The sequence below is a fragment of the Malaclemys terrapin genome, chromosome 17 (genome assembly GCF_027887155.1).
Source record: "Malaclemys terrapin pileata isolate rMalTer1 chromosome 17, rMalTer1.hap1, whole genome shotgun sequence".
NCBI lineage: Eukaryota > Metazoa > Chordata > Testudines > Emydidae > Malaclemys > Malaclemys terrapin.
This window is the reverse complement of record NC_071521.1, coordinates 9,574,373-9,598,615: the sequence shown is the minus strand read 5'-3', so window position 1 is coordinate 9,598,615 and position 24,243 is coordinate 9,574,373. Positions and strand designations below refer to the sequence as shown.

Below are 24,243 nucleotides of genomic sequence, written 5' to 3'. Positions count from 1 at the left end.
GCCTGTTGCCATGGAAACGCAGGGAAGCGGGTTGAGGCTTGTGGTGTCCCTGAGGGGCCTGCTGCACCGAGGCGCTGCCTCCCGCCCAGCTGATGCCATTGGCTGGCTGCTCCCGCAGTGGCTCTGGGAAAGGTGGTGCTGGTCTCAGTGCTAGTGCACCAGTGTTACTTCCGGCACCAACAGGTCTCAGCAGAGGCCAGGGGCGGATTTAGCGTTAGTGGGGCCCTGTGCTCAGCTTCATTGTGTCCCCCCCCCCCCGGAGCATTCTCTTTTATCTCCCCGCCCCCTGGTTCTTCATTCATGGAGGTGCAGAGCGCTTACGGGCAGCTCCCGTTTGATGCGGGGGGGTGCAGGGGGCTCTGCGTGCCCCCTGCAGCTCCCATCGGGGGTGATTCTCATCAGTGCTGAGCTGCCCACGTTTCCGGCCCTGGGGCCCCCTGTTGTTGGAGGGCCCGGTGCTAGGGCATCCTCTGTTTAATGGTAAATCCGCCCCTGATCCACTGAGTCTGAACCACATTGACGCAGCATGGACTCTATGAATCTGGGTTTGAGTCACATAGGTGAAGCAATGTGGTAGAAGCTTGTACTGCTGCCACCTCTGCAAGGACTTATGGTGTGAATAGGAAGGAGTCTTCAGTTTTCAAGGCTGCCAAGGCAGCGGCTTCCACCACCAGTCTGAAATTCACTTATAAAACGTTTTGCTTCTCAAGAAAAAAAATGAGCAGATTTTTTTGCCCATTCACTGTCTGCATAAAACTTTTATTTGCTAGATTAATAATGACAGTATCTACCTAGCACTTTACAAACAGTGACTATTATTATTCCCATTTTGTTGAGGAGAAAACTGAGGCACAGGAAAAAATGTCAGAGCCACTAATAGAATTCAGAAGTGTTTTCATTTATATTTTATTTAAAAATATCTGTTTCTCCCCACTGCTAAATAAAGGGAGAATGGGGGGAGGGGAGAGAGAGGCAGAAAACAGAAAAGTAAAGGAATAGGCGGAGAGAGGAGAAGGAAATGGGGCAGGGAGAGGAAAGAAGAGCGACATCTTGGTTTCCATTCACTAGGAATTAATAACAGGTTTTGAAAAAGTTTGACCAAATCTTTTCAAATTTGTCTGAGGTCCCTCTTCTCCAAAACATTATCTTCTTTTTAGCTGCTAAGTCCTCATATTACTGGGCCAAGCTTCTATCCCCAGAAGCAATGTGCTTTTCTATCTAAGCAATAAGCTGTTTGGCTACAATCATTGATCTAGAAAACCAAACTTCCTGTGAGTTAGAGCATTTCCAAAACAGTTCTGGGAGGTAATTTTTAGAGATGTAGCCACTATCATATTAATCCTCCAACCTATTCTAGCTAAACGAATTGTGTCCTGAGATAGTCCAAAACACGTGGGCCAGTGTGGCTCCAGAAGTCTCCAGCAACAGTCAGTTTTGGCAAGGCCCATGCGCTAATTGAAACCTACGTGGGGACCAGAGTGAAGGAAATAGAATTTTCTGCTGGATCAGCCTTAATCATAGATCAGTAGTAGCAGAGATTTTAATGTTTTGCAAGACACTTAATTATTGACAAGGATATACACAAATCTAAATTAGGGAGGTTTTTTGGGTCAGGAGGAAGTTCTAATAGGCTACAGCCATTCAGGTGAATGTAGATGTTTTTGGCTCGCAGGCCTGTACTCAGATTACTAGATGTTGCTGCCTCTCATCTTTATTGTACAGTACTTTAATCCAGGGGTTCTCAACCTGGGGGTCGGGACCCCTCAGGGGGTCGTGAGGCTATTACATGGGGGGTCACAAGCTGTAAGCCTCCACCCCAAACCCTGCTTTGCCTCCAGCATTTATAATGGTGCTAAATATATTAAAAAGTGTTTTTAATTGATAAGGGGGGGGGTCGCATTGAGAGGGTTACTGTGTGAAAGGGGTCACCAGTACAAAGTTTGAGAAACCCTGCTTTAATCACTTGCTTTTGCCCACTCCCCCAATAAACCATTTATTAGTATGACAGTGCATTCCAGGTTGCCAGTGAATGCACTAAGACACACCTTGAGTGTTGCAAGAAACTCAATTGTACCCTGGGGCGTGTGTGTATTTTATATATATCTTTCTACTGAGGTCACCAACAAATCCTGTATTGACTTAAATGGGAGCAGAATTGGGCACGTTTTGTTTTAGCCTCTTCCTTAACTGATCTTCCCATTTTCAATTAGAACACCCAGTGCAGGGAAATAAATTGAATAGACCTTGTTATGAGGGAGAAAATCTTCCAACATTTCTGTTCAAGCCACTTCAATTCCCTTCTACAAGTGACTTTGAGGAAAAAAATTCCCCTTTCAGTTACAACCTGCTAACCCAATTGCATAGATACCATGGTGAGAGGTGCTATTTAAAAACCCAAGAGAAACTAATAGAGCGTAAGTGGAAGCAGAATTTGGTACAGAAGAGGGCTCTACCAGTCATCTTATTCCAACACGTACTGTTATCCAAATGAAACTCATTACATCCTCATTTGGTCTCTTTTACTGACATTTGTTAAGCAATCTTTGGTGCAGAGAGACAACATCGGTCTTTTGAGGGCCCAAAGATTTGTGAGGTATTAGGAGCTCTACCAATAGCAGATGGAGTTGCTTTCCATTGTGATACTTCTCCAGCCATTTCTCCCCAGGAAGCTAAGGTCTTTTAACCATAGTTTTGTCTCCTTCAGGAGAGAAAATTAATTGAAAATAGATCTGATAACCCTGAGCTTTCTTCATTATAAATTAGATGATAACCTAAAGATTTGATATCATTCTGGGCCAGCTGAGATTGAAAAGATGGATCCAGATAAACTGGTGAGACCCAAGATTATTTCATTTTCAAGTGTATTTTGCAAGTCAGAGAGCACCACAGGGTTGGAAGCAACTGAACCTTGAGACGCATTTCAAGTATCATACAGATTAGGGGCAGCCCAAACCACCGAGAAAAATCAAATTAACTAGATTTTTTGCTCTTCTAAAAAAAATTATCTGGTTCAATTTCATTTTTTTTTTAAACACAGCCACCCAGAGATTTGGCTCTGGTAACAAATAAGAGATATTTTGGTATTTCTATGTTTCCACATCAGTTCTGACCCAAATAAAACCAGGACGCACTTCAAGTCTCATGAAAGCTTCTTTGCATCAGATGTCCAGCCAAGAGAGGTTTGAATAAGCATCTGAATCTACAAGTCTCTTTATATTTCCCCAACACTAGGCACAACCTATTGCTGGTACAGCTCTATTGCAGACAAATACCAATTTATTTTTGGCAATGAAATTGTTGGAATCAGCAAACTATCCTTATGGTGTCAAGTATCAGAGGGGTAGCCGTGTTAGACTGGATCAGTAAAAAGTGACAAAGAGTCCTGTGGTACCTTATAGACTAACAGACGTATTGGAGCATAAGCTTTTGTGGGTGAATTCCCACTTCATCAGATGCATGTCTTCTCCTTATGGTAACATAGTGTCATCTTGAAATCATTCCCATATCAAGAAATACTGGGAATGTCAAAAAAAGTTATGGAGCTTTTACCAATTGTCTGTATATTTTCATCAACCAAGGAAACCTACAAGATCAGTTATGTTAGTTCGCACTAAGACCAGCCTGAGATGAACTTCATTTATTTCTGATTGCAGCATGGTTCTTTGGTACAGCAAGAAACCTTCTTTTCTTAAGGATCTCTCGCCTACCCATATTGTCATCCCACAGGTATTCCGGGGAAAGTATTTTGGTTGGTTTATGGTAAACAAAATACTTGTTTAAGTGACTCTCTTCTTGCCAGATTGCCTCAATTCCTTTGGCTTTGTCCATCATAATAGCTTCATGGCATTTCTTGGTCAACTTGTAAACCTCCATTACTGTTCCTCCAAAAAAGCCTCCAGCATAGTAGAAGTCACCCTCATCTCTGGGCACATAAGCTTGAGAAGCAGGTCGACGTTCGTAGGTGAAAGACTGACGCTCCGCAGCATAGAAACCTGGGTGTAGTGTGCCAAACAAGTCGCTCAGGATCTCCACTCCAACTTGGTCATTAAACCTCATGTCTACATCCACACACACTAGGTAGCTGACCTCATTAATGAACTGCTGCTGAGAGAAGTTGCTGATCATTTCCATTCGTCGCATAGAGATTTCTTGCCACCTAGGGTAGTTTTGGACTTGCAGAACCACTACATTCCTTCCTTCTTTGAGTGGAACTTTAGGAACTTCTTCTGGTCTGTCTGTGAAAATGTAATAGTTCACCCTATGTCCAACCATAAAGTATGTCTCTGCAGTTTCTAAAAATTTATTGAGGAAGACTACATACCTAGAAAAAAAGAAAGTATCTATTAGAAATAAAAGGCACTGTGGTAGAAGACTGGAAGAAAGGGACACAGAGAGCAACAAAGTGAAAGGATCAACAAAAAGAATCTGTTTTAGTCAGAAACAATGTTTTTAAAACATTTGTTGCTAGTTTTCTGGTTAGGATTATTTCCTTCCAAATACTGACGATCATCAACCTTCATCTCTTGAGCCCTATTCAGCTGTTCAGGGCATTGCACGGGACTCTCATGGAATCCATGCTGCAGGAGCAAGTGAGATCTTAGGTACTGCGGTGATCACGAGTGCTCTGCCCATGAACACATGTGGAAGTGCTGAGAAATGAACCATAGACACCATGCCACTCTGTCCCTCCCAAACAGCCAGGAAGGGAGTCTACCTGGGAAGGATGATGAGCTGACCTGTACCCTCCCTGAATTTGAACCTGTGGCTCTAGGGACTTTCAAAGCAAGGTACGCATCATCTCCTGAGAGATACTCAATATCTTTAACTCCAGTGAGAGATAAGGGCACGCAGCACCTCTCAGGATTGGGCCTATATTGCCACTTAGCCAGTCTTGCAGTGAAAATCAGAGTTTTCTCTGTCATGTTCACATTCCAGCTCCATGCACCATCCAAGCAAAATGACTTGCCTATGCGGCCTGCATTTCAAAGGTGTTCTGCCTCGTTACCTGCTATTTCAGCTGTCCTGCAAATAACCAGCAGGTGTAATGTGTTACAAGAGCTGCCCCCCACATAGCCAGCTATGAGCCAAGATCTCTGGCAGCGGTTTGACATGAATGGTTGGGAAACAGCCAGGGCACTATGACCTACAGCACTCAGGATCCTTATCCTGCTAAAGTATTGGAGAGGGTCAGCAAAGGAACCTGTAGAAAAAAATCCATCAAACCCCCTCATGAGTAGAGGGGCCACTTGAGGCACTACCCTCTTACAGAAATCAGCTCAAACCCAACAGGAGTAAGGGGGCATTTACAAGGTTTCATGGCAAATATCCAAGCCCCCTTCATTTCACTATGGGAGGGTTCAACATGAGAGTTGTACACTGTCAGAAATTAACATCAACCTCATTTGTCATGTATATGCCTAGCCCAGAGGTGGGCAAACTACGGCCCGCAAGCCACATCCGGCCTGCGAGACCATCCTGCCCAGCCCCTGAGCTACAGGCTAGCCCCCAGCCCCTCCCCTGCTGTCCTCCCTCCCCCGTAGCCTCAGCTCGCTGTGCCACCTGCCCTCTGGCCCACCACTCCTGCCAGGCAGTGCAGGCGATGGGGCTGTGAGCTCCTGCTACTCTGAGCAGCATGGTAAGGGGAGCGGGGGGTTGGATAAGGGGCAGGTGGTTTCAGGGAGGGGGCAGTCAGGGGACAGGGAGTGGGGGGTTAGATGGGGGGGTTTCCTGGGGGCCTGTCAGGAGGCAGGGGTGTGGATAGGGGTTGCGGCAGTCAGGGGACAGGGAGAGGTTGCATGGAGAAGAGGTTGGGGGGGGCAGTCAGGATATGGGGAATGGGGGGGTTGAATGGGGCGAAGGTTATGGGGGGTTCAGGGAACGGGGGAGTTGAATGGGACGGAGGTTCTGGGGGGGCAGTCAGGGGACAGGGAGCAGGGGGAGGTTGGATGGGGCACAGATTCTTGGTGGGGGTCAGGGCAGGGGCGGCTCTGTTTTTTGCCGCCCCAAGCACGGCAGGCAGGCGGCTTTCGGCGGGTCCGCTGGTCACGTGGATTCGGCGGCATGCCTGCGGGAGGTCCGCCATTGCCGCCGAAGCGGCAGGACTGGCGGACCTCCCGCAGGCATGCCGCCGAAAGCCACCTGCCTGACGCCGTCACAGAGACCGGCAGGCCGCTCCAGGCACACGTTTGCTGCACTGGTGCCTGGAGCATCCCCTGGGTCAGGGGATGGGGAACACGGGGGGTTGGGAGTCCTCAAGATATTATTGGGAAGAAACCCTAATTCATATTGATTCTGGGGCAGTTACAAACCATTGTGCCAGCATAATGTTAGGGGAGTGTTATGTTGCTTGAAGTTTTGTCTTTCAAAAGCACTGATTACATGTAATCATTATCAATCCCATTAAACTTTTCACAAGAGTAGGAGTATCCTACCCAGGATCCTCGACAAATTCAAACTTCAGTTCTTTCATCCCATCTTCCCAAATTGGCCCTGTATTTTCAAAATGGTTCTGCTATTCTTTGCTTCCTATCCTATTTGTTGTGTCACATTGATGTACAACGTTGAAAAGTTGCTGCATCTCACTGGTGGCCAAATCAGCCTTGCAAAATTGTTATAAATATTTATCAGCACAGGTACAAAAACCTACTTGTCCATTCTTAACAGGATCATAACAATAAAATAATCAGGATATTTTACTCTACTTTGATCTGGAGTCCTTTTGACCTTTAGCAATACATTTTGCAAAAAAATTCTGTTGGCAGGCAATAGCACTTATAACCACTGGTTGAACCTATGCTCCATGACTAACAAGGGCTTCGTTGTAGCAGGCACAGCCTTTGGAAAACAATAATGTTATTAAATAGTTCCTTAATCTGTGCTTGCATAGCTGGGTATGTCACAAACCACACTAGGTATTTTCCTTCATTTACAAATCAGATAAAGCACCGCTCAGTATGAAAATCAAGTTCTTCCTTTGTAAGAAAGACTCTTGAAGGATGTCTCTCTGTGCCCAGTTACGTGGTTGTATTTCTAAATATTCCACCCCAAGTAGAATGATAACAATGTAGAGAGAAGCTAAAAGACCACTTATTGTGAAGTCAGCAGCGCCTAAGGTCAAAAACTTTCCCAGAGCAAAGGGAAAAGAGGAAAGTACATCACTCTACTTCCAAAGTTGACAATCCCTCCAGTCCACCTCCCTCTGAGACACAAATGACAAGCAGCTTAATCTGACCCTTTCTCACAGCTGCTAGACCCTCCTAATTTCCTCCTCCACCACACTGGAAAAGCCCTGTCCTTTCCCTGTCACTGAAATGTGTTTTAAGTCAATCAGCAATCTTCCAACAAAACTCCTGCTTGGGAGGCTGAGGTGAACAAGAGATATACCATCACTACACAAAAAATAGGTCCCCCCACCTCTTTGTTGATAAATATCACCTTTCGTACCTAACATATAGTTCTGTAATTAAGCCAGACTCACTTTTTGATAGCAAACACTGTCAGTCCAACAGTGACATTCCTTTGTCGGAACTGCTCATTCAGGATCTCGGAGTTATAGGTCCCTTCCCAAACTATTGGAGCAAACCATGGAGTCATCATAAGGACGTCACTTCTCCTATGGAAGAGAAAGTTTTCTTTAGAATGATACTGTAGAAGTAAGAAATACGGAGGCAGTTGCCTTCCCTACGTATAGAAAGACACTACCAGAGCCATGTGTTAAAGTTCAAAAATAGACAACTAACAGCTTTAAGGAATATACAACTCCCTGAAGTCACAAGACATGGTGCACCAAGGCTATATAATGTAGCAGGTTACTATCAACTAATTAATGTTTGCACTGCACTAGCATCTGCCCAGCATGTCTGAGGTTTGTAACTGAACAAAATATTCTGGCTTGTACTTTGTATAAAGACCCAAGTGTTTCTGAGATTTTGTATACCTAAATTAACACAGAGCAAGACAAGTTCAAATCCTTAAGGAAGTTTCTTGGTCAGATTTTAGTCAATTACCTTTAGTTATATTTTAGATGTTACAAAACACATTTTTAGTTTTACTTACGATGGCTTTAGAATCTGTGGCTTTGTGTAAATCATCCTAAAAGAAAAGTAGGAAAACAAAAATGATTTCAAATTAAGGAAAGATTTCCATAGCTCTTTAAAAAATCCTTCTTGAGTTTACAGACAGATAAGAGATTCCCACCAATCAGCTCCATTGAGAACTCAGTGACCCATACTCAGAACTCCAAAGGAAAGGGTTTTAGCTTTACTGTACCTCTGGTGACTTGAGTTTAAATCCTGGGTCAGGTTACATATGAACATAAGCTTAGTGGTCTCCCTCTAGTCCCAAATATTAGTTCACATTACAAAATCTCTATGCAGTGTGGCTTGATTGACAATCTGTGCTCCTGAGAGGCTCAGAGGGAGACATTAAAAGTCAGGAATGAGGTGCATTAGCAAAGTGGTGTGAGCATACAGGATAGGAGTAGAAAAGTTTTGCAGGTCGGGAATGCGGAACATTGATAGAGCTATGTGTGGGGCTCAGAACTTGAATAGTAGAGCTTCCTGGAGGTCAGAATTGAGGTGCAGACTGATGTAAACCAAGCAATGTGAACATCCTTAGAGGGGACGGTAATCCATGAGATCACCACTGAGAGCTTTCAAAGATCAGTAACATCTGAGCTTGTCTAAATCTCAGTGTCATCATGCTGTATTGATGATTCATAATACACAAATGTAATTCTAAAACAGAGTACTGGAGTTCCACAAGCATAAATCATCATCCTTCAGGAATACCAGAGCTCTTCTGAAAGCAGCTCTAAGAAACACTTAACAGAAACTAATAAAAAGTTCTACCTTGGTAATTCAATTTGTAGTAAATCTTCCAGGATATGGTTGCTATAGAGAAAGAACAATGGCAGTTTGGCTTACAAAAAGGCAGCATTCAATAGAAAGTAATTAGTCCAAGAAATCATTGAATTAATTCATGTTTACCAGCATCTAAATATTAAAGAAAAAGTTCTGTCTTAATATCTTTGCATCTTGAAAGTCATTGTGATCATAGATCATGTTTGTTTTTTAATAGAAAGAAAACATTGGAAGTTTAGTTTACCAAAAGTACAGCATTATTAGAGCATAACTTGTTTAAAAGTAATACAAGTCCAAGGAAGACAAACCTGCAAACCTATACTTGAATACTCATTACTCACACAAGTAGTCCCACTGAAGTAAATGGGAATTATCATATGAGTAAAGGCCGCTCAAGTTAGTGTTTGCAGGATCATGAAACAGACAGTAAGTGGAATTAACAAAAGGTCCCACCTTGGTTGCTTTATTTTGTGAAAGTCATCCAAGTTCTGGGTATTACTGCTACGGAAAGAAAGCATGTCACATTTAGTGTTTGCTGTGTTTAAAAAAACAACCAGTCTTTAATTACATGATCACATACTATTTTTTCCACAGGACCTCTGGCTCATTCAATGCATAGGCTATACGGTGCCATACCAATTAGTTTATATCAGTGGTCAGCAACCTCTGGTACGCAGCTCGCCAGAGTAAGCACCCTGGCGGGCCAGGCTGGTTTGTTTACCTGCCGTGTCCGCAGGTTCGACTGATAGCGGCTCCCACTCGCCGCGGTTCGCCGCTCCAGGCCAATGGGGGCAGCGGGAAGCCGAACCTGTGGACGCGGCAGTTAAACAAACCGGCCCGGCCTGCCAGGGTGCTTACCCTGGCGAGCTGCGTTCCAGAGGTTGCCGACCCCTGGTTTATATAAAGGGTGGGTGCACACATATTGAATAGCTGCTTGTTAATTGAGCACTAACTCTTTTCATTTCATTTCTTTTTTGAGTGGTAAGAACTGAGAATGAACGGTTTGAAGGCTGAGAGGCATACGGGATGCTGGGAGTCCATGAGGGAGTGTGAGGCTGAAGGGGAGAGAGGGACACACCGACAGATCTGGCTGGCTGGCAGGAGGAAATGATGCTTTTAAAGATGACCCATAAACGAGCCATCCCTCACTAGAGGAAGAAACGGGAGGCAGTGTTTTCAGAAAGCAATTAATTACACCTTTGGATGCCAGCCCAAATAGTGCCAGAGATTCAATGCAGGTGAGAGAAAATGGGGGAATAGGTCTGCACAGAACATCCATAACTAAATCCCAAACCGTGCAACTCTGACCTGCTTCTGTATTCCATTGCAAGCTCAGATCAGGTAGTCAAGGCTCACACTTCTTTGCCCAGTTCTTACTAACATGGCAGCCAGTTTGTGATTTTGTGTCAAGATCAGACAATAGGTGAGACTCAGCTGTTTATCTGTGGCTGCTGGTGTCATTAGGAGGTTGGCAGAGGACATGAACATATGAAAGGACCTTTCAGAGCCAGTTTACAGAAATACGTAAAGATCCCAGGAGAAATGCTCAGCAAGCATAGATAGCTCCATTGAAGTCAGTGGAGTACACGGACTTATACCAGCTGAGGACCTGGTCCCTTAATGTATCTAATTCAGAAAAAGGTAAGCACTGGCCCAGTGCTCTCCCCCTCCACCTGCCTCTGAGGAGCCACTCCTAGTTTCAATGGAGTTTTCATTTGAAATTTGGAAGCAAACCCCAAGTCAAAACTAAAATAGAAGAGGTTAGGAATCTCAGCAACATGGAACTGATTTCCAGAGCTCTAATTGTGAGACCTCAGCTGCTCACAAAATCCAGACAAGTCCAAAAGGGAATAGTTACTTCATTGTGCTGGAGATCTTGATTGGTGTGTCCAGCCAGGTACCATTGGACGTATTCCTGCAGTAAATCCAAATGTCATGTCAAACATGGAGATCTAAAAACTTAACACTAAAAATCATCTAGTCCAATATCTAGGCATCTTTAAACCTCACAACAAACAACCAAACCCAGCGGTTTATCCTCACAATAGAACAAAACCAAACCAAACCAGCCAAACAAAGGAGAAAATGCAAAGGTTGCTAGAATGCCGTGGTAGGTGAAGCAAAACAGTTTCATATTATTATCTGTCATTCACTGAGAGTGCACTCAGTGATCTCTCATGGTCTCTGCATCAAGGAGCTTACAGATTAAATCACCATTGGAAGGCCAAACTAAAAGATAATTGAAAAGAGTTATATGGCAAAACAGATGTACTGCGTTACTAACCAAGCTTGTGAAGACCTTACACTCAACAGTATTTCTGTCTGTATGAATGTTACATGATAACGCTTCAACTTCTGTTTCAAATGATCCTTTGTTTTTAAATTTAGCTCATTTTTATTTAAAAAAAAAAAGATGAAAAACATCCCAAAACGACCTGAAATTGAAAACAAAACATTTTGTTTGACCCCAAACTATTTTTTTTTGCAAGAAACTGAAAAAAAATCACTTTCAGTTCGAAACCAACTCTTTCTTTTTTTCTGTTCTGAAAAATCAGTTAGATAAGCTTGGGAACTTACATTCATAACTCTGCTAGACACTGAAAACCATGGACTCTGGCTTTATGGTTCATTATAACAATTTGTAACACATTGTACTGCCAGCTAACCCTCAATTGCTCACTTTGTTTTAGGTGGTCCCCCACAGCATGTGACACACACATTCCCCTTATGTGTAACAATCTGTCCCAATTTAGCCCAGATACTCTGGTTACATTCCCCACCTGAAGGAGAGCTCTGTGAAGCTCGAAAGCTTGTCTCTTCCACCAACGGAAATTGGTTCAATAAAAGATATTGCCTCATCTACCTCATATCCTGGAACCAATACGGAAAATCACATTGTTGACTCATACTCAGTTTGTGATCCAGTTGCTTTTCAGCAGTACTACCACCTAGCCAGTTATTCCCCATTTTGTAGTTGTGCATTTGATTTTTCCTTGCTAAGTGTAGTACTTTGCCCTTGTCTTTATTGAATTTCATTTTGTTGATTTCTGACCACTTATCCAATATGTGAAAGTGCTAGTAACCGCTCCCAGCTTGGTGTCATCCATTAATTTTATAAGTATACTCTCTACTTCATTATCCAAGTCATTCATAAAAATACTGAATAGTACTGGACCCAGGACAGACTGCTGCGGGATCCCACTAGATATGCCCTCCCAGTTTGACAGAGAACCATTGAGATCTGCTCTTTGAGTACAGTCTGTTAATCAGCTTTGCATCCACCTCATAAGAGTTTAATCTAGACCACATTTCCCTACTTTGCTATGAGAATGTCATGTGGGACTTTGTCAACAGCATTACTAAAATAAGGAGCTATCATGTCTTCAGCTTCACCCCATCCACTAGGCCAGTCACCCTGTCAAAGAATCTACATGTCTTCAACTTACATGTGTTCAGCAGCCACAGCCTGGCTGGAAGCATGCTGCTTTCACATCACAGCTCCAGGAGGATTGCCCTCACTGAGCGATACCCTTCCCTCTTAGTATCTGTTGCAGTGAAAGTCTGGGGCAGGAGCTCAGTTCTTGGCATGAGACAAACCTAAAGAACATTCTGGAACAGTGGGAAAGCTACCATCTGAGTCACTGTGTTTTTAAAATAGCAAATATGCTATGCAAATTGGCAACTGCTATAAGATAAGCACAGGAAGGTATGCAATGGTTTTAAAAGTTAATGATTTATACACTTGGAGCTAAATGGTACTTTTAGTCATACTGTGGCAGCCCCACTGATGTCACTAGGACTTCACGGGTGTGACAGAAGAGTCTGTTCCTTCCCTCATTTCCCCTCCCAGCTAGACTAACAGAAAGCTGGGGGAACCTGTTGTACCTGTAAGAACCTGGATTTGCACCACAGATGTGCATTTCTAAAGATTCATACGTATTTGGGTAAAGTCTTTTGTAACTATAGCCACCTTAGGAGGGGAGTGATGGAGACTCTTGCTTCGCAAAACAATCCACTTACCAAACGTAGCCAAAGCTGAAGCACAGCAATGTGGTGCAACCTATGACATAAAGATGGCGCTTTGTAAAATAGCCTTTGACCCCTCCTGTTTTCCCTGGAATAAAGGAGATGTGCAAGAGATTGGTACACGCAGTATCAATTGACTGCCAAGCCAGTTCCTTTTGCCATGCTGTGTGGTAAGGCTAAAAACCTGGATACAACCCACGGAGGGGTAAAATTGGTTCACACATCGCTAATTCCAAACTTCTTCCAGACACCCACTATATAAACCTCACAATAGCCCCATGTAGTGGGTAGGTATTGTAATGGACAGGTTAGTGTGTGTGTTGCCACTGCCTTTTACTGAATGGAATCAGAACTCCTCTAGTTGTCATAGGCGCTATACTGCCAGTAGGGAGAATTCTCCTTCGGGTTAAGCAGTAGGATAACATAACAACAACTTCATTAGACCTACAGACTTATGAACAAGACACCAATTTCTACCTTGCTCACATACTACTAGATGGTGAAATGTATATATACTCACTATAGGCCTGATCCTTCACTCATTGACATGAATGGCAAAACTGCCATTGAGTTCAGTGATGCAGGATCTACCCCTACACACACAACAATATATACACATTTCACAGATTCTATTTTTATATACAATTCTTGTAACGGAAGATACTTGCCCAAGTTCATGCAGCAAATCTTTGACACAGCTGGGAACAAAACCCAGACTCCCAGTTCAATGATTAGCTGTAAGACCTTCTTCCACTCTTCTGGGGTCTTATGCATAAGGAAATACAGAACACACAGGCCACAGACCATTAGAAGTGCGAGGAACTGGCCAGCCAAGTGGCTGATTATTTTGAGTGGTCATGAAAGTGGCTGTTGTGTTGGGCAACTCTAGTCTAACAAATATAACATAACAAAAATCCAACTCAGCTTATTACATACAATTGTTTATAAAACTGAACAAATATTAACGATAGAGTGAATTAGTCTAGACAAAAAGGATGGTTAAGATCATGACTGGTAGACAAAAGAGAACGGAATTGGAAACTAATGGACCAAACGATCTGTTGGAAATTAGGCCTAATAGGTGGACAAAATAATGAGACAATAGGCTGTTCCCCCCACCACTCCCTTTTGGAGTTCTCAAAGAGGCTTTGGAGGGGAATCATGGTGTCAGGGTGCAGACAAGTGGATTGGTAGGAGAAGGTTAATACTTTACTTTAAATGTTTCAGTCGCTTTTCCTTCTTATCTTAATAAAAGGTTATAAAATGTTGCAGTGTGGTTGTTGCCACAGGACTAAGCAGGCTGAGGTCTCTGTAATCAAAACTCTGGATCATGTTAAACTCTTTAGGATTGTACGGTGATAAAATTAAAGTTACCCAAGAGTCTAAGTGAACATACATCCTCATAGCTGGTTAGCTTAACAAACAAACAGTTTTCAAAATTGTTTAAAAAAAAACAAATATTTGCTTTAAAATCTTTGAACATATTAAGTTTGTTTGAGCTAACGATGCAAAGCAAATTGTTAACGCTCATGTTTAGAGAAAATAAGAGTGCTTAACAATTGTTTTAAGATTTTATTTTAACCTTTTAACAAATGTTTTGTTTTGTTTCTTTTTCTTTTTTTGGAGGTTTGTAGTTTTTGTAACTGATAGTAACTTTGATAGTTTTATGTAAAGGCATTTTAAAGAAAAAACAAAAGTTGTAAAAATGAAGTGTTTTAAATTGTTGACGGTTAAGCTGCTAAAGCAAATTTTTGCTAAAATGTCATCATGGGTTATTCCTTGTTAACAGAATGCCAGCTTGATTCACGGCTGCGACTGTGAATTAAGAGTCAATCCACCTGAAATAAGGGCTGTTGCCGGCACCAAACTTCATGTTGTAATTTTTGTGATTGTTTTGTTGTAGATATTTAAGAGTAGGTTAGATAAATGTCTTTCAGGGATGGTCTAGACAGTATTTGGTCCTGCCATGCGGGCAGGGGACTGGACTCGATGACCTCTCGAGGTCCCTTCCAGTCCTAGAATCTATAATCTATGTTAATGTGCCTTGTTGTGTTTTGCATGTGCAACAGCACAGTGCTAGTGTTGTGGGGTCACCTCTCCGTGATAAGCTACAAGGTCACAATGGCCACATCCTCCCAAAAGCTGGTGGTGAAACAGGTCGGGCAAAGTCTGTCCCTGGACAAAAATGCCTATGTACTTTTCCCCCACTTTGGGGTGTTGGTAAATGGTTCATGATTGCAAAAATAATCACCACCCCCCAATCATGTTGTTGATTCTTTTTAAAAGACAGCAACATACTTCGGTAAAAATGCCATAAGGGAAAATAATTTTCCAAGCAAGTTAATTTAACCCCTCATGTATAGAATGTTCATGATTTGTATAAATGTGCAGGTGGCAAAAAGAGGAAAAGATGGTTACCCCTTGTCACTTTAAAAAAACAAAAACAAACCCATTCTGGAAATACAGCCAAAGGAGTAATAAGAGCTGGTATGTTTCTAAACATTTTGAGCGCAGATTACAGCAGTTCTGTTTTATAAACCAATGTCTGAGGTGAAGCAGAATTGGTCCATAAAAGAGGGATATTGCAATAACTGGGGCCTGCTCCAGTTGTGAGCTCAGCTGTTGGAAAGTGACTGAAAATTCATAAAATGTCACAATCATCAATAACAATGAATGTGGATAGAAAATGGAGTCAGACTGAATTAGTCCAAACCGAAAGGTCCAGTACCAGCCAAGGGCTGTGTTAAGATCATGACTGGTAAACAAGGAAGAAGGAACCAGGAACTAATGAAGCAAACAAAACACCAAGGTCAACTGGAGTGAAAGGAACAAGTTTCAGCATCCTGGCTGCCACCCCCACTAATTTCTGGGGGGCCCTGGTTCCACCGTGACACTGCTGAGCCTTTATCCTCCTGATTCTGCGAGATGTCCTGACCAGACTGGGACCCATAGGACATCCCCACCTCCACCAGCTTCAGATCAATCCTGAACACCACCTGGAATGAGAGATGCGGGTTCCTCCTGTCACCTCTCCCACCTGTGTCCTTTTCCTTCCACACCTTATTTTTTCTCCTTCCTGCCTCTCTTTGCTTTTGTTTAATAAATGTGTAGTTGAGCCCGCCAAGACTGCATTTTTTTGCAACAATACTGTTAGCCTTTAACCAGAGAGGCAGCTAAAACCAATGACTTAAACAGCCGACGATGCAAGTCTGACAGATCTCAGAGCGGCTAATAAAATCGTGACTTGTGGCAATGTTTTTCTGGCCGTGAGGCTGCAAGTGAAAGCCAACACTGGAGACAGAAGCAGCATTTTCTATTTTTGCTATTCTTTTCTCTTCCCTTTTGTTTGTGTTTGTCTTGTTTTGTGTTTAAAGAAACCAGATCAGACGGTAACAATAACAGCAGCTCTAGCCCCTCTGAACTAACTTGTGCTCTTTTCTCCAAAAATGACAGTTATTACGATCATTACTATCAAAGACTATCAAAGAGAAAGTCTTCCTTATAAAAACCCCAGCTACAGCTAACGAGGAAGGGAAATTGGTTAAACTGAAGCTTTAATTAATACATTACATTATAAATGCTTCAACTGATTTTCCTTTGTACTGTATCTATAATAAAAGATAATATTTAATGGCATTGGTTGCGATGGAGCTAAGCAGGCCAAGGTCTCTGTATTCAAAAACCCCGAACCGTGTTCAACAGTTTAGTGCCTGTATAGTGACAGGATCATGTTAACATCTTTGGCTCTCTGGGCCCATTTATTCCTTTGAAATTAAACACACCACATCCAAGCCAATAGATAATGGGACTGCTCAAAAGCTAATGGGGCTCGGCACTCACCAGCAACACTACAGGCTGGTTAAATGAGCAGCATTCGTTGGACAGGCCTGGATCCACCAACACTGCCGGTGGATCTAATGCTGCAATAGAAGGGAACAGCTGCTAGGAAACCCCCTTCTTTGGCTAGCTCCAATTTGCAACTAAAATCTGTTCAAGGCCACATCATATGCAGCTGTACAACTGTCCCTGACATGTCCCCTGAAGATACTGCCATGTGCCCGGAGTACTCCAAAAGGCAAAATAAATCATAGTGCCAATGCTCTTTCAGCAACAACAATGGAAGCAGCGACCAGTTCCTCAACGTTTTTAGGCAACTCGATTCAGATCACGCAGTCTGACACCATAGATACATCTGGACAACTATCCACCTGTTCTTTTAAAGAAAGAAACTGGCTTGATATAAACTGAATTTCAAGGGGAGGTGTTTACTCTCTGATTAGCAGGTGCAAGACCCCACTCATCTACTAATAACGGCAGGATTTGGCGCCAGGACTGTACACTAAAAAGTTGGGGATAAAAAATAAAATAAAAAAAGGCTAAAAAGCACTCCACTTCATTTCTGCAAAGCATGGGATTTCAGGGAACAATCCCTGAGGGCAATTCTAAAGTAATTTCCATGAAATTCTCCATAGTAATTTAAGCCTTCAAAGGGAGGGTAAGAGAAACACGGAGAGAGTATTCTGTTTTACAAAAGATTCTGGATAATGCAGATTTGGATCACATACGTTATCAAAAGATTGAAACGTTTTAGTGGTAGGGGCTAGTTCTTAAATACAAATTGCTCTTTTTCATAAGACTCTCTCCTCCAGAATGAACCCAGCTTCAGGAAAACCTGTTGGTTACTGACATTTCCTTGAAGAAAGGGTCATGAAATCTGTAGTCTACAGAGGAAAGAAAGGGAGATGTGGAAGGTCTAAAAACCCTTACTCATGGAAATAGTCCTAATGCAAGCAGTTCCACTGACTTGACCTGGGCTACTTACAAGGAATTGCACAATCAAGCTGGAGATTTAGACTGTCACTGCCATATAATTACATTCACAAATGGTGGATTTCTGCCACGTTCTAGATGAATGCAAAGAAAGCTTGAAATCCAGCTCAGAGCTTGGGATTTTTGTGTGTTAGATTTTCCCCAAAAATTATTTGTAAATATACAGAGAAACTCAGACAATGGGGAGAGCAAAATAAAAGTGCTTTTTACATCTGATAGAAAGCCAGTGCAGTATTTTATATAATATTCTTATTGACAATCTTCCATATTCCCAAAATAGATCAAAAAGTATGGGCCCCATCCTGCACCGCCTGAACTTCCATTGTCTTTAGTAGGTCAGGATTGAGTCCTATATTAATATATACATAAATATGTGCAGGTAAAATGCAGAGGAACAAATTTTCTCCCCCATTACACTAGTGTGACTTTACTGAGGTTAACATGTAGGGCTGCATTCTACTCTCAGACAGTTATTGCTCTGCAGTAAAGGGGAAAAATTTGGCCCATAAGGAGAAAAAAAATAACCCTCGGTCTACAATAACATGTATAAACTACATCTCAAAAGTATTTATTGATCCCATTCCTCTGTGGACAAAAAAAGAAAGTGGTTGAGAGCAAGGGGAATATGTGAAGAAGAAAGATGAGAGAGAGAGAAAAAAAATGAGGAAGAGAATATAAAAAAAAATAAAAATGAACGTGTGGCTAAGACTTCCCTCTTCTCCAGACACATATGTAAATTTAATTCAATTTCTTCAAGACAATGGCACAAATATTGTTCTTGTATAAAATCCAGTAAGGGCCTAATTCTGAGCTCAACTACCCCAGCGTAAATCAGATCTACGCGAGCCAGTGGAATTAATCCAGATTTACCTAAGTTAATAGCATATTAGTTTGTCTCAAGTATTTAATATCTGCTACTTTTAAGTTCCTTCTCCACATTTAAAACACCCGGTCTCCCTGCAAACCCCAGACCTGCTGTATTTTTTCAAAATCTAAACAAGATTCGACACGACACAGCTCATAGAACATCTTAAAGGAAAATGTACAGGTACCTTGGTCCTTGTCCATCGTGCACCCGATTACTCCCAGAGGAAGGAGTGTGAGGAAGAAGGAATTGCGGAGCTTATTGCTGACAGCCGTGGACTGGAACAGCCTTAAGAAGCTGGGAGCTGCAAGCTCTCTATAGAGGCAGCGGTAGCCCAAACCTCTTGTTTCATATCCCTGTTGTTACTGATTTATTGCATGGTAATTAGATGGGCAGTTTGCAAGCAGAGGCCAACCTATGAGAGTCCACATGCTCTGACTCAGGCCAGTCCTGCAATCCTTGCTCACGGAAACTCTCACCAGGTCCACGCAATCTCACTAAGGAGGAAGCTGCTCGGGTACAGTAAACTTCGCCACACATATGGCCTAGAGCCACCCTGGCTGCGGAAGGCAAAGCGTGTCAGGACAGGCTGGGTGCAATGGCGTACTGCTAGGAGAGCCTTACTGCCGCTCCCAGCATTCATCACTTCAGGAGCTAATGGGCTGGGGACCTGGTAAACGCCCTGGTTTGCAGAGCAGGCTCCTTTTGGCCCTTACGTGCCAGCAGCTGCGGTGGCAGTTTGCCCTCCTTGTGCTCCCTCAAGCCCTCGGTAGGAATCTGGGACAAATGCAGCTGGAGTGTGACACTTATGATTCCTTTCTGCCAAAGCACTTGTACAACCCAGGACAGGATCTGCCGTACTAATTTTAACTGACTGTCATATGCCTCAGGGAGCCACTTTGAGGCCTTGTCCGCCCTAGAAACATCTGGCTTCTAACTACTTGGTGCCCCTAACGTGCCTGCAACACACCATGCATTCACGCACCGAATTGCTCCCAGAAGCACGTAGGTGATCATCCCCTTTGGAGCACACCTGCTCTGAGCAAGGCTAAGCACCATGCCGCTCTCTCACGGGCACATTGCCAATGTGGGCAGTGCTAGGAATTTTTTTTTCATCTCTAGAGATGACACTTTCAGTTAAAGGGATACTATCAGATCAAATTTTATTCCTCAATTAAGCCATCTAGATTTAGTGCCTCATACATGAGCAGCTTAAGCTAAAATTGTGAGGGAGCAAGGGAGGACTGTTGGTTACTTCTAAAATGATATATTGGTACCTAGATGCCATGGTGATGGACGCCTTAGAAATGCAGATGAGCTTTTGTACTGACTTTTGCCCACTTCTAATTTGATGGGTTTGCATGTTTTAGTTTTTTTTTTTTACATGTACCCGGAAGCTGCAATGGAGGACACTGGAATAACCAAAAGATCAGACATTAAAGAACATTTTCTTGTATTAATTTTTTTAAAAATGCTCCCATTAAACACTTGGGAGACATTATGAGAGATCTAGCACCCCCCTCCCTCCTTCCTTCTAATTATCATCCTTCATCCCCTATTTAGAGTCAATGAAAATTGGGCTGATGAATTCATGATCTCCCCTCCTTTGCCATGCGCTGATTAGAGTCCAATAGGGTGTCCTGGGAACGTCCCTGCCACATGCCCAGTCTCACTCTTGGAACAAAACAAGAGACTGGCCCCCAAGAATCCATCCCAGGTTTTTGAAGTGAGTGCCATGTACAGTGGGATTGGACTCTGGCAGTTTAATGAATGCTGTGTAGCTGTCTATCCAGCACAGACAGCAATAAAGCTCATAGTTATCTATGTTACTATCAAATTACAGGCGCTCAGTTTAAGGAGCTCCCACTAACTGGAAACACCACACCCCATTTCTCAGAGCATGCTGTGTTTGCAGCGTATGTGGATGTAAGCAATGTGGATGAGCTCTCCCCTGACATCTAGTGGTGAACTGTGGAAAAAGACTTCAGAAGCTGAACTCGTTTGCATGGACACACCCACCCTGCCTAGGTGCTCAGCATGATGGGACTGCTTGCCCAAATGACCATAGAATCACAGAGTCATAGAGGATTAGGGTTGGAAGGGATCTCAGGAGGTCATCTAGTCCAACCCCCTGCTCAAAGCAGGACCCACACCAACTTAATCATCCCAGCCAGGGCTTTGTCAAGCTGGGCCTTAAAAACCTCTAATGATGGAGATTCTGCCACCTCCCTAGGTAACCCATTCCGGTGCTTCACCACCCTCCTAGTGAAATAGTGTTTCCTAAAATCCAACCTAGACCTCCCTCATTGCAACTTGAGACCATTACTCCTTGTTCTGTCATCTGCTACCACTGAGAACAGCCGAGCTGCATCCGCTTTGGAACCCCCCTTCAGGTAGTTGAAAGCTGCTATCAAATCCCCCCTCACTCTTCTTTTCTGCAGACTAAATGAGCCCAGTTCCCTCAGTTTCTCCTCATAAGCCATGTGCCCCAGCCCCCTGATCATTTTCGTTGCCCTCTGCTGGACTATCTCCAATTTGTCCACATCCTTTCTGTAGGGGAGAGGGAGCAAAACAGGACGCACTACTCCAGATGTGGCCTCACCAGTGCCAAATAGAGGGGAATAATCACTTCCCTCCATCTGCTGGCAATGCTTCTAGTAATTCAGCCCAATAAGCAGTGTGCCCTTGTTGCCTTGTTGGCAACAAGGGCACACTGCTGACTCATATCCAGCTTCTCATCCACTGTAATCCCCAGGTCCTTTTCTGCAGAACTGCTGCTTAGCCAGTCGGTCCCCAGCCTGTAGCGGTGCATGGGATTCTTCCGTCCTAAGTGCAGGACTCTGCACTTGTCCTTGTTGAACCTCATCAGATATCTTTTGGCCCAATCCTCCAATTTGTCTCAGTCACTCTGGACCCTATCCCTACCTCCAGCATATCTACCTCGCCCCCTCAGCTTAGTGTCATCCGCGAACTTGCTGAGGGTGCAATCTATCCCAGCATCCAGATCATTACTAAAGATGTTGAACAAAACTGGCCCCAGGACCAACCCTTGGGGCACTCCGCTTGATACCAGCTGCCAACTAGACATCAAGCTGTTGATCACAACCCGTTGAGCCTGACAATCTAGCCAGCTTTCTATCCACTTTATAGTCCATTCATCCAATCCATACTTTTTTAACTTGCTGACAAGAATACTGTGGGGGACTGTAGCAAAAGCTTTGCTAAAGTCAAGATATATCACGTCCACTGCTTTCCCCATATCCACAGAGTCAGTTATCTCATCATAGAAGGCAATCAGGTTGGTCCAGGTTTGGCTGGTGTTGGATCCCCAGTCTCCTTGTCATCGGGGCAGGAATAATAAAGGGTTGCTATCCTTGTTGTGTGAACCGAGGGCAGCAGAACTGTACCTGGCAGACCCCAATGGAGGGACTCACCCTCAACTGAACAGCACTCGCTAGGCAGAGGACATGGGTTCCAAAGCCCAATGAGTTGAGAGAGGGTGGGCACAGGTACTTGTACCTGGTGGTGTGGGCCCTGTTTAAGGGTCCTAGACACCATTTGCCCTTTCCTCTCTCCATGGTATAATAAAAGAGCTAATTTAGACTCAATTAAGAGTCTTGTTACACGCTGCAGAGCTGAAATAACTGATATCTAGGTCTAAGTACTAGACTTACTTTGGGACAGAGTCTCTATTGCAAGAGACTGCCCATTGTGCACTAGCAGTGAGGTTCCCCCACTAACAGCTAAAATCACTGAGAGCTGTGTTAAGTGTGTGTGTGGGGGCCCTGAAGACATCTTGGCGAGTGGGCAGCTGGCGGAAAGGCATGGCAAGCAGCTAGCAGGGCGGCTGGCAGAAAGGCATGGCAAGCAGCCAGCAGAGAAGCTGGTGGATAGAGCCAGAGCAGAGCCCCGCAGAGGTGTGGCAATCAGCCGTTGGGGTGATGAGTGAGTGCCCGAGCAGTGCAGCGTGTAAGGTACCTCCTTACCTGCAACCCTGCCTTCCACAGAGGGTGGGAGGTGAACTCCACCAATTAGCCTCTGATTGGGGGGTTGCACTGGCCAAGGACAGCACTGTCTTTGAGGATGCCAGTCCTCCTTGTATCCCTCAGAAAGGTCTCCTTGTATAAGAGTCCTCCTTCTACAACAAACCTGGACCTATTAAAAGAGCCAAGAGGTGGTGGGTTGCTTCATGCCACGGTCCAAGCTCCCTTGAGGCTCTCATCCGCTTCCTGGTCCCCCTGGAACTGCTCCCTAGATGCTGGAGACATTAGTTCCTCACTGGATGATCCCACCGTTCTGCCACCATGTCAAGGCTGATTCCCCACTCTGGCACTTCGAGTGGGGAAGGTGGGGGCCCGCAAGGACTCTAAAAATTAAGGTGAGAGCATTTCTCTGACCTTGGATTTGTAATTCTGCCACCACCCAAGTGCAAAACCCCTTTGAGAACCTAGGAAGGTGCACTTGGGAATTCCTTCCTGTGGGGTACCCTCAGGCCCTTTCATCCCCTCTCTGGGGAAGAGCTCAGAGAGAGAAACAAAGGAAATCAGCTGTTGCCACCAGCTAATTAAACAATGTGCACAAACCTCTTAGGACACAAAAACCCAATCCTGTTCTTAAAAAAGGTAAATTTTATTAAAAACAAAAAGAAAGGAAATACATCTGGAAATTCAGGCTATTGCTAGATTTTTTTAAAAAGAGCAACGACCAGGGTTAAACACCAAGAATAACTTTCTTGAGGTGCAGCTTAGAGGTTACAAGCAAAACAAAAGCACAGAGGTGGCCAGCCTGAGCCTGAGAAGGAGCCAGAATTTACCAATGTACATTGCCAAAGAGCCACAGTAATACATCAGCAGCCTCCCATCAGCTCCCCCCTTGTCCCAGAGCCTCCTGCTCACTGGCAGCCCCACCGATCAGCGCCTCCCTATCCCTCCCCACACCTCCCAATCAGCTGTTTCGTGGTGTGCAGGAGGCTCGGAGGGGGAGGGGGAGGAGCGAGGGCATAGCAGGCTCAGGGGAAGGGGTGGAGTGGGGGCAGAGCCAGGGGTTGAGCAGTGAGCACCTCCCGGCACATTGGAAAGTTGGCGCCTGTAGCTCCAGCCCCAGAGTTGGTGCCTATACAAGCTGCCGCATATTGACGTCTAGCCTGCTAGATTATATGTTTTTCTTTATTGATTTGATTGATTATATTGTTTTGATTTATGTTTTTGTACTGAATAACTTCAGTAAACATTACTTCATTATATTTGGCTGTAATGCAAAGAACCTACGGGCCTGTACCCTGTTTGATTGGCTACAGCAAGTTAGCAGAAGTATCTGAAACCTTTGGCATAGATAAATGGCCTACCAGTAACCCCTTTTAACTTTGGGGAACTGAATGTGTTTACCAGAATTCTGGAACATGCCAGTAACCTCCAGGCACACTGCAAAAACATGGAAGTAACAGCTCAGGCCAAAGGTAATGGTTTTGAGGATATTGTAACACAGGGGTAGCCAACCTATGGCACACATGCCAAAGGCAGCACGCAAGCTGATTTTCAGTGGCACTCACACTGCCCAGGTCCTGGCCACCGGTCTGGGGGGCTCTGCATTTTAATTTAATTTTAAATGAAGCTTCTTATAAAATTAAATTAAAATGCAGAGCCCCACGGACGGTAGCCAGGA

The 24,243-nt window shown here is 43.9% G+C and overlaps 1 protein-coding gene across 4 annotated transcripts; it reads right to left on the bottom strand.

The window, feature by feature from the left end:
• Positions 1-738: 738 nt before the first annotated feature.
• LOC128825355 (histo-blood group ABO system transferase 1-like) lies at positions 739-19,180 on the bottom strand. 4 transcript variants are annotated; one of them, XM_054007800.1, is made up of 8 exons: positions 18,770-19,180; positions 12,882-12,975; positions 10,720-10,776; positions 9,315-9,359; positions 8,850-8,891; positions 8,056-8,091; positions 7,478-7,612; positions 739-4,321 (listed from the first exon to the last, which is right to left on the bottom strand). In XM_054007800.1, the coding sequence occupies exons 1-8, from the start codon at positions 18,783-18,785 to the stop codon at positions 3,634-3,636; spliced, it is 1,113 nt and encodes a 370-aa protein (XP_053863775.1). In that variant the 5' UTR covers positions 18,786-19,180; the 3' UTR covers positions 739-3,633. The 4 variants fall into 4 exon arrangements, with proteins under 4 accessions (XP_053863775.1, XP_053863774.1, XP_053863777.1 ...); XM_054007799.1 differs by having other exon boundaries at positions 9,315-9,362; positions 18,770-19,179; XM_054007802.1 differs by lacking the exon at positions 12,882-12,975 and having other exon boundaries at positions 9,315-9,362; positions 18,770-19,177.
• Positions 19,181-24,243: the final 5,063 nt, after the last annotated feature.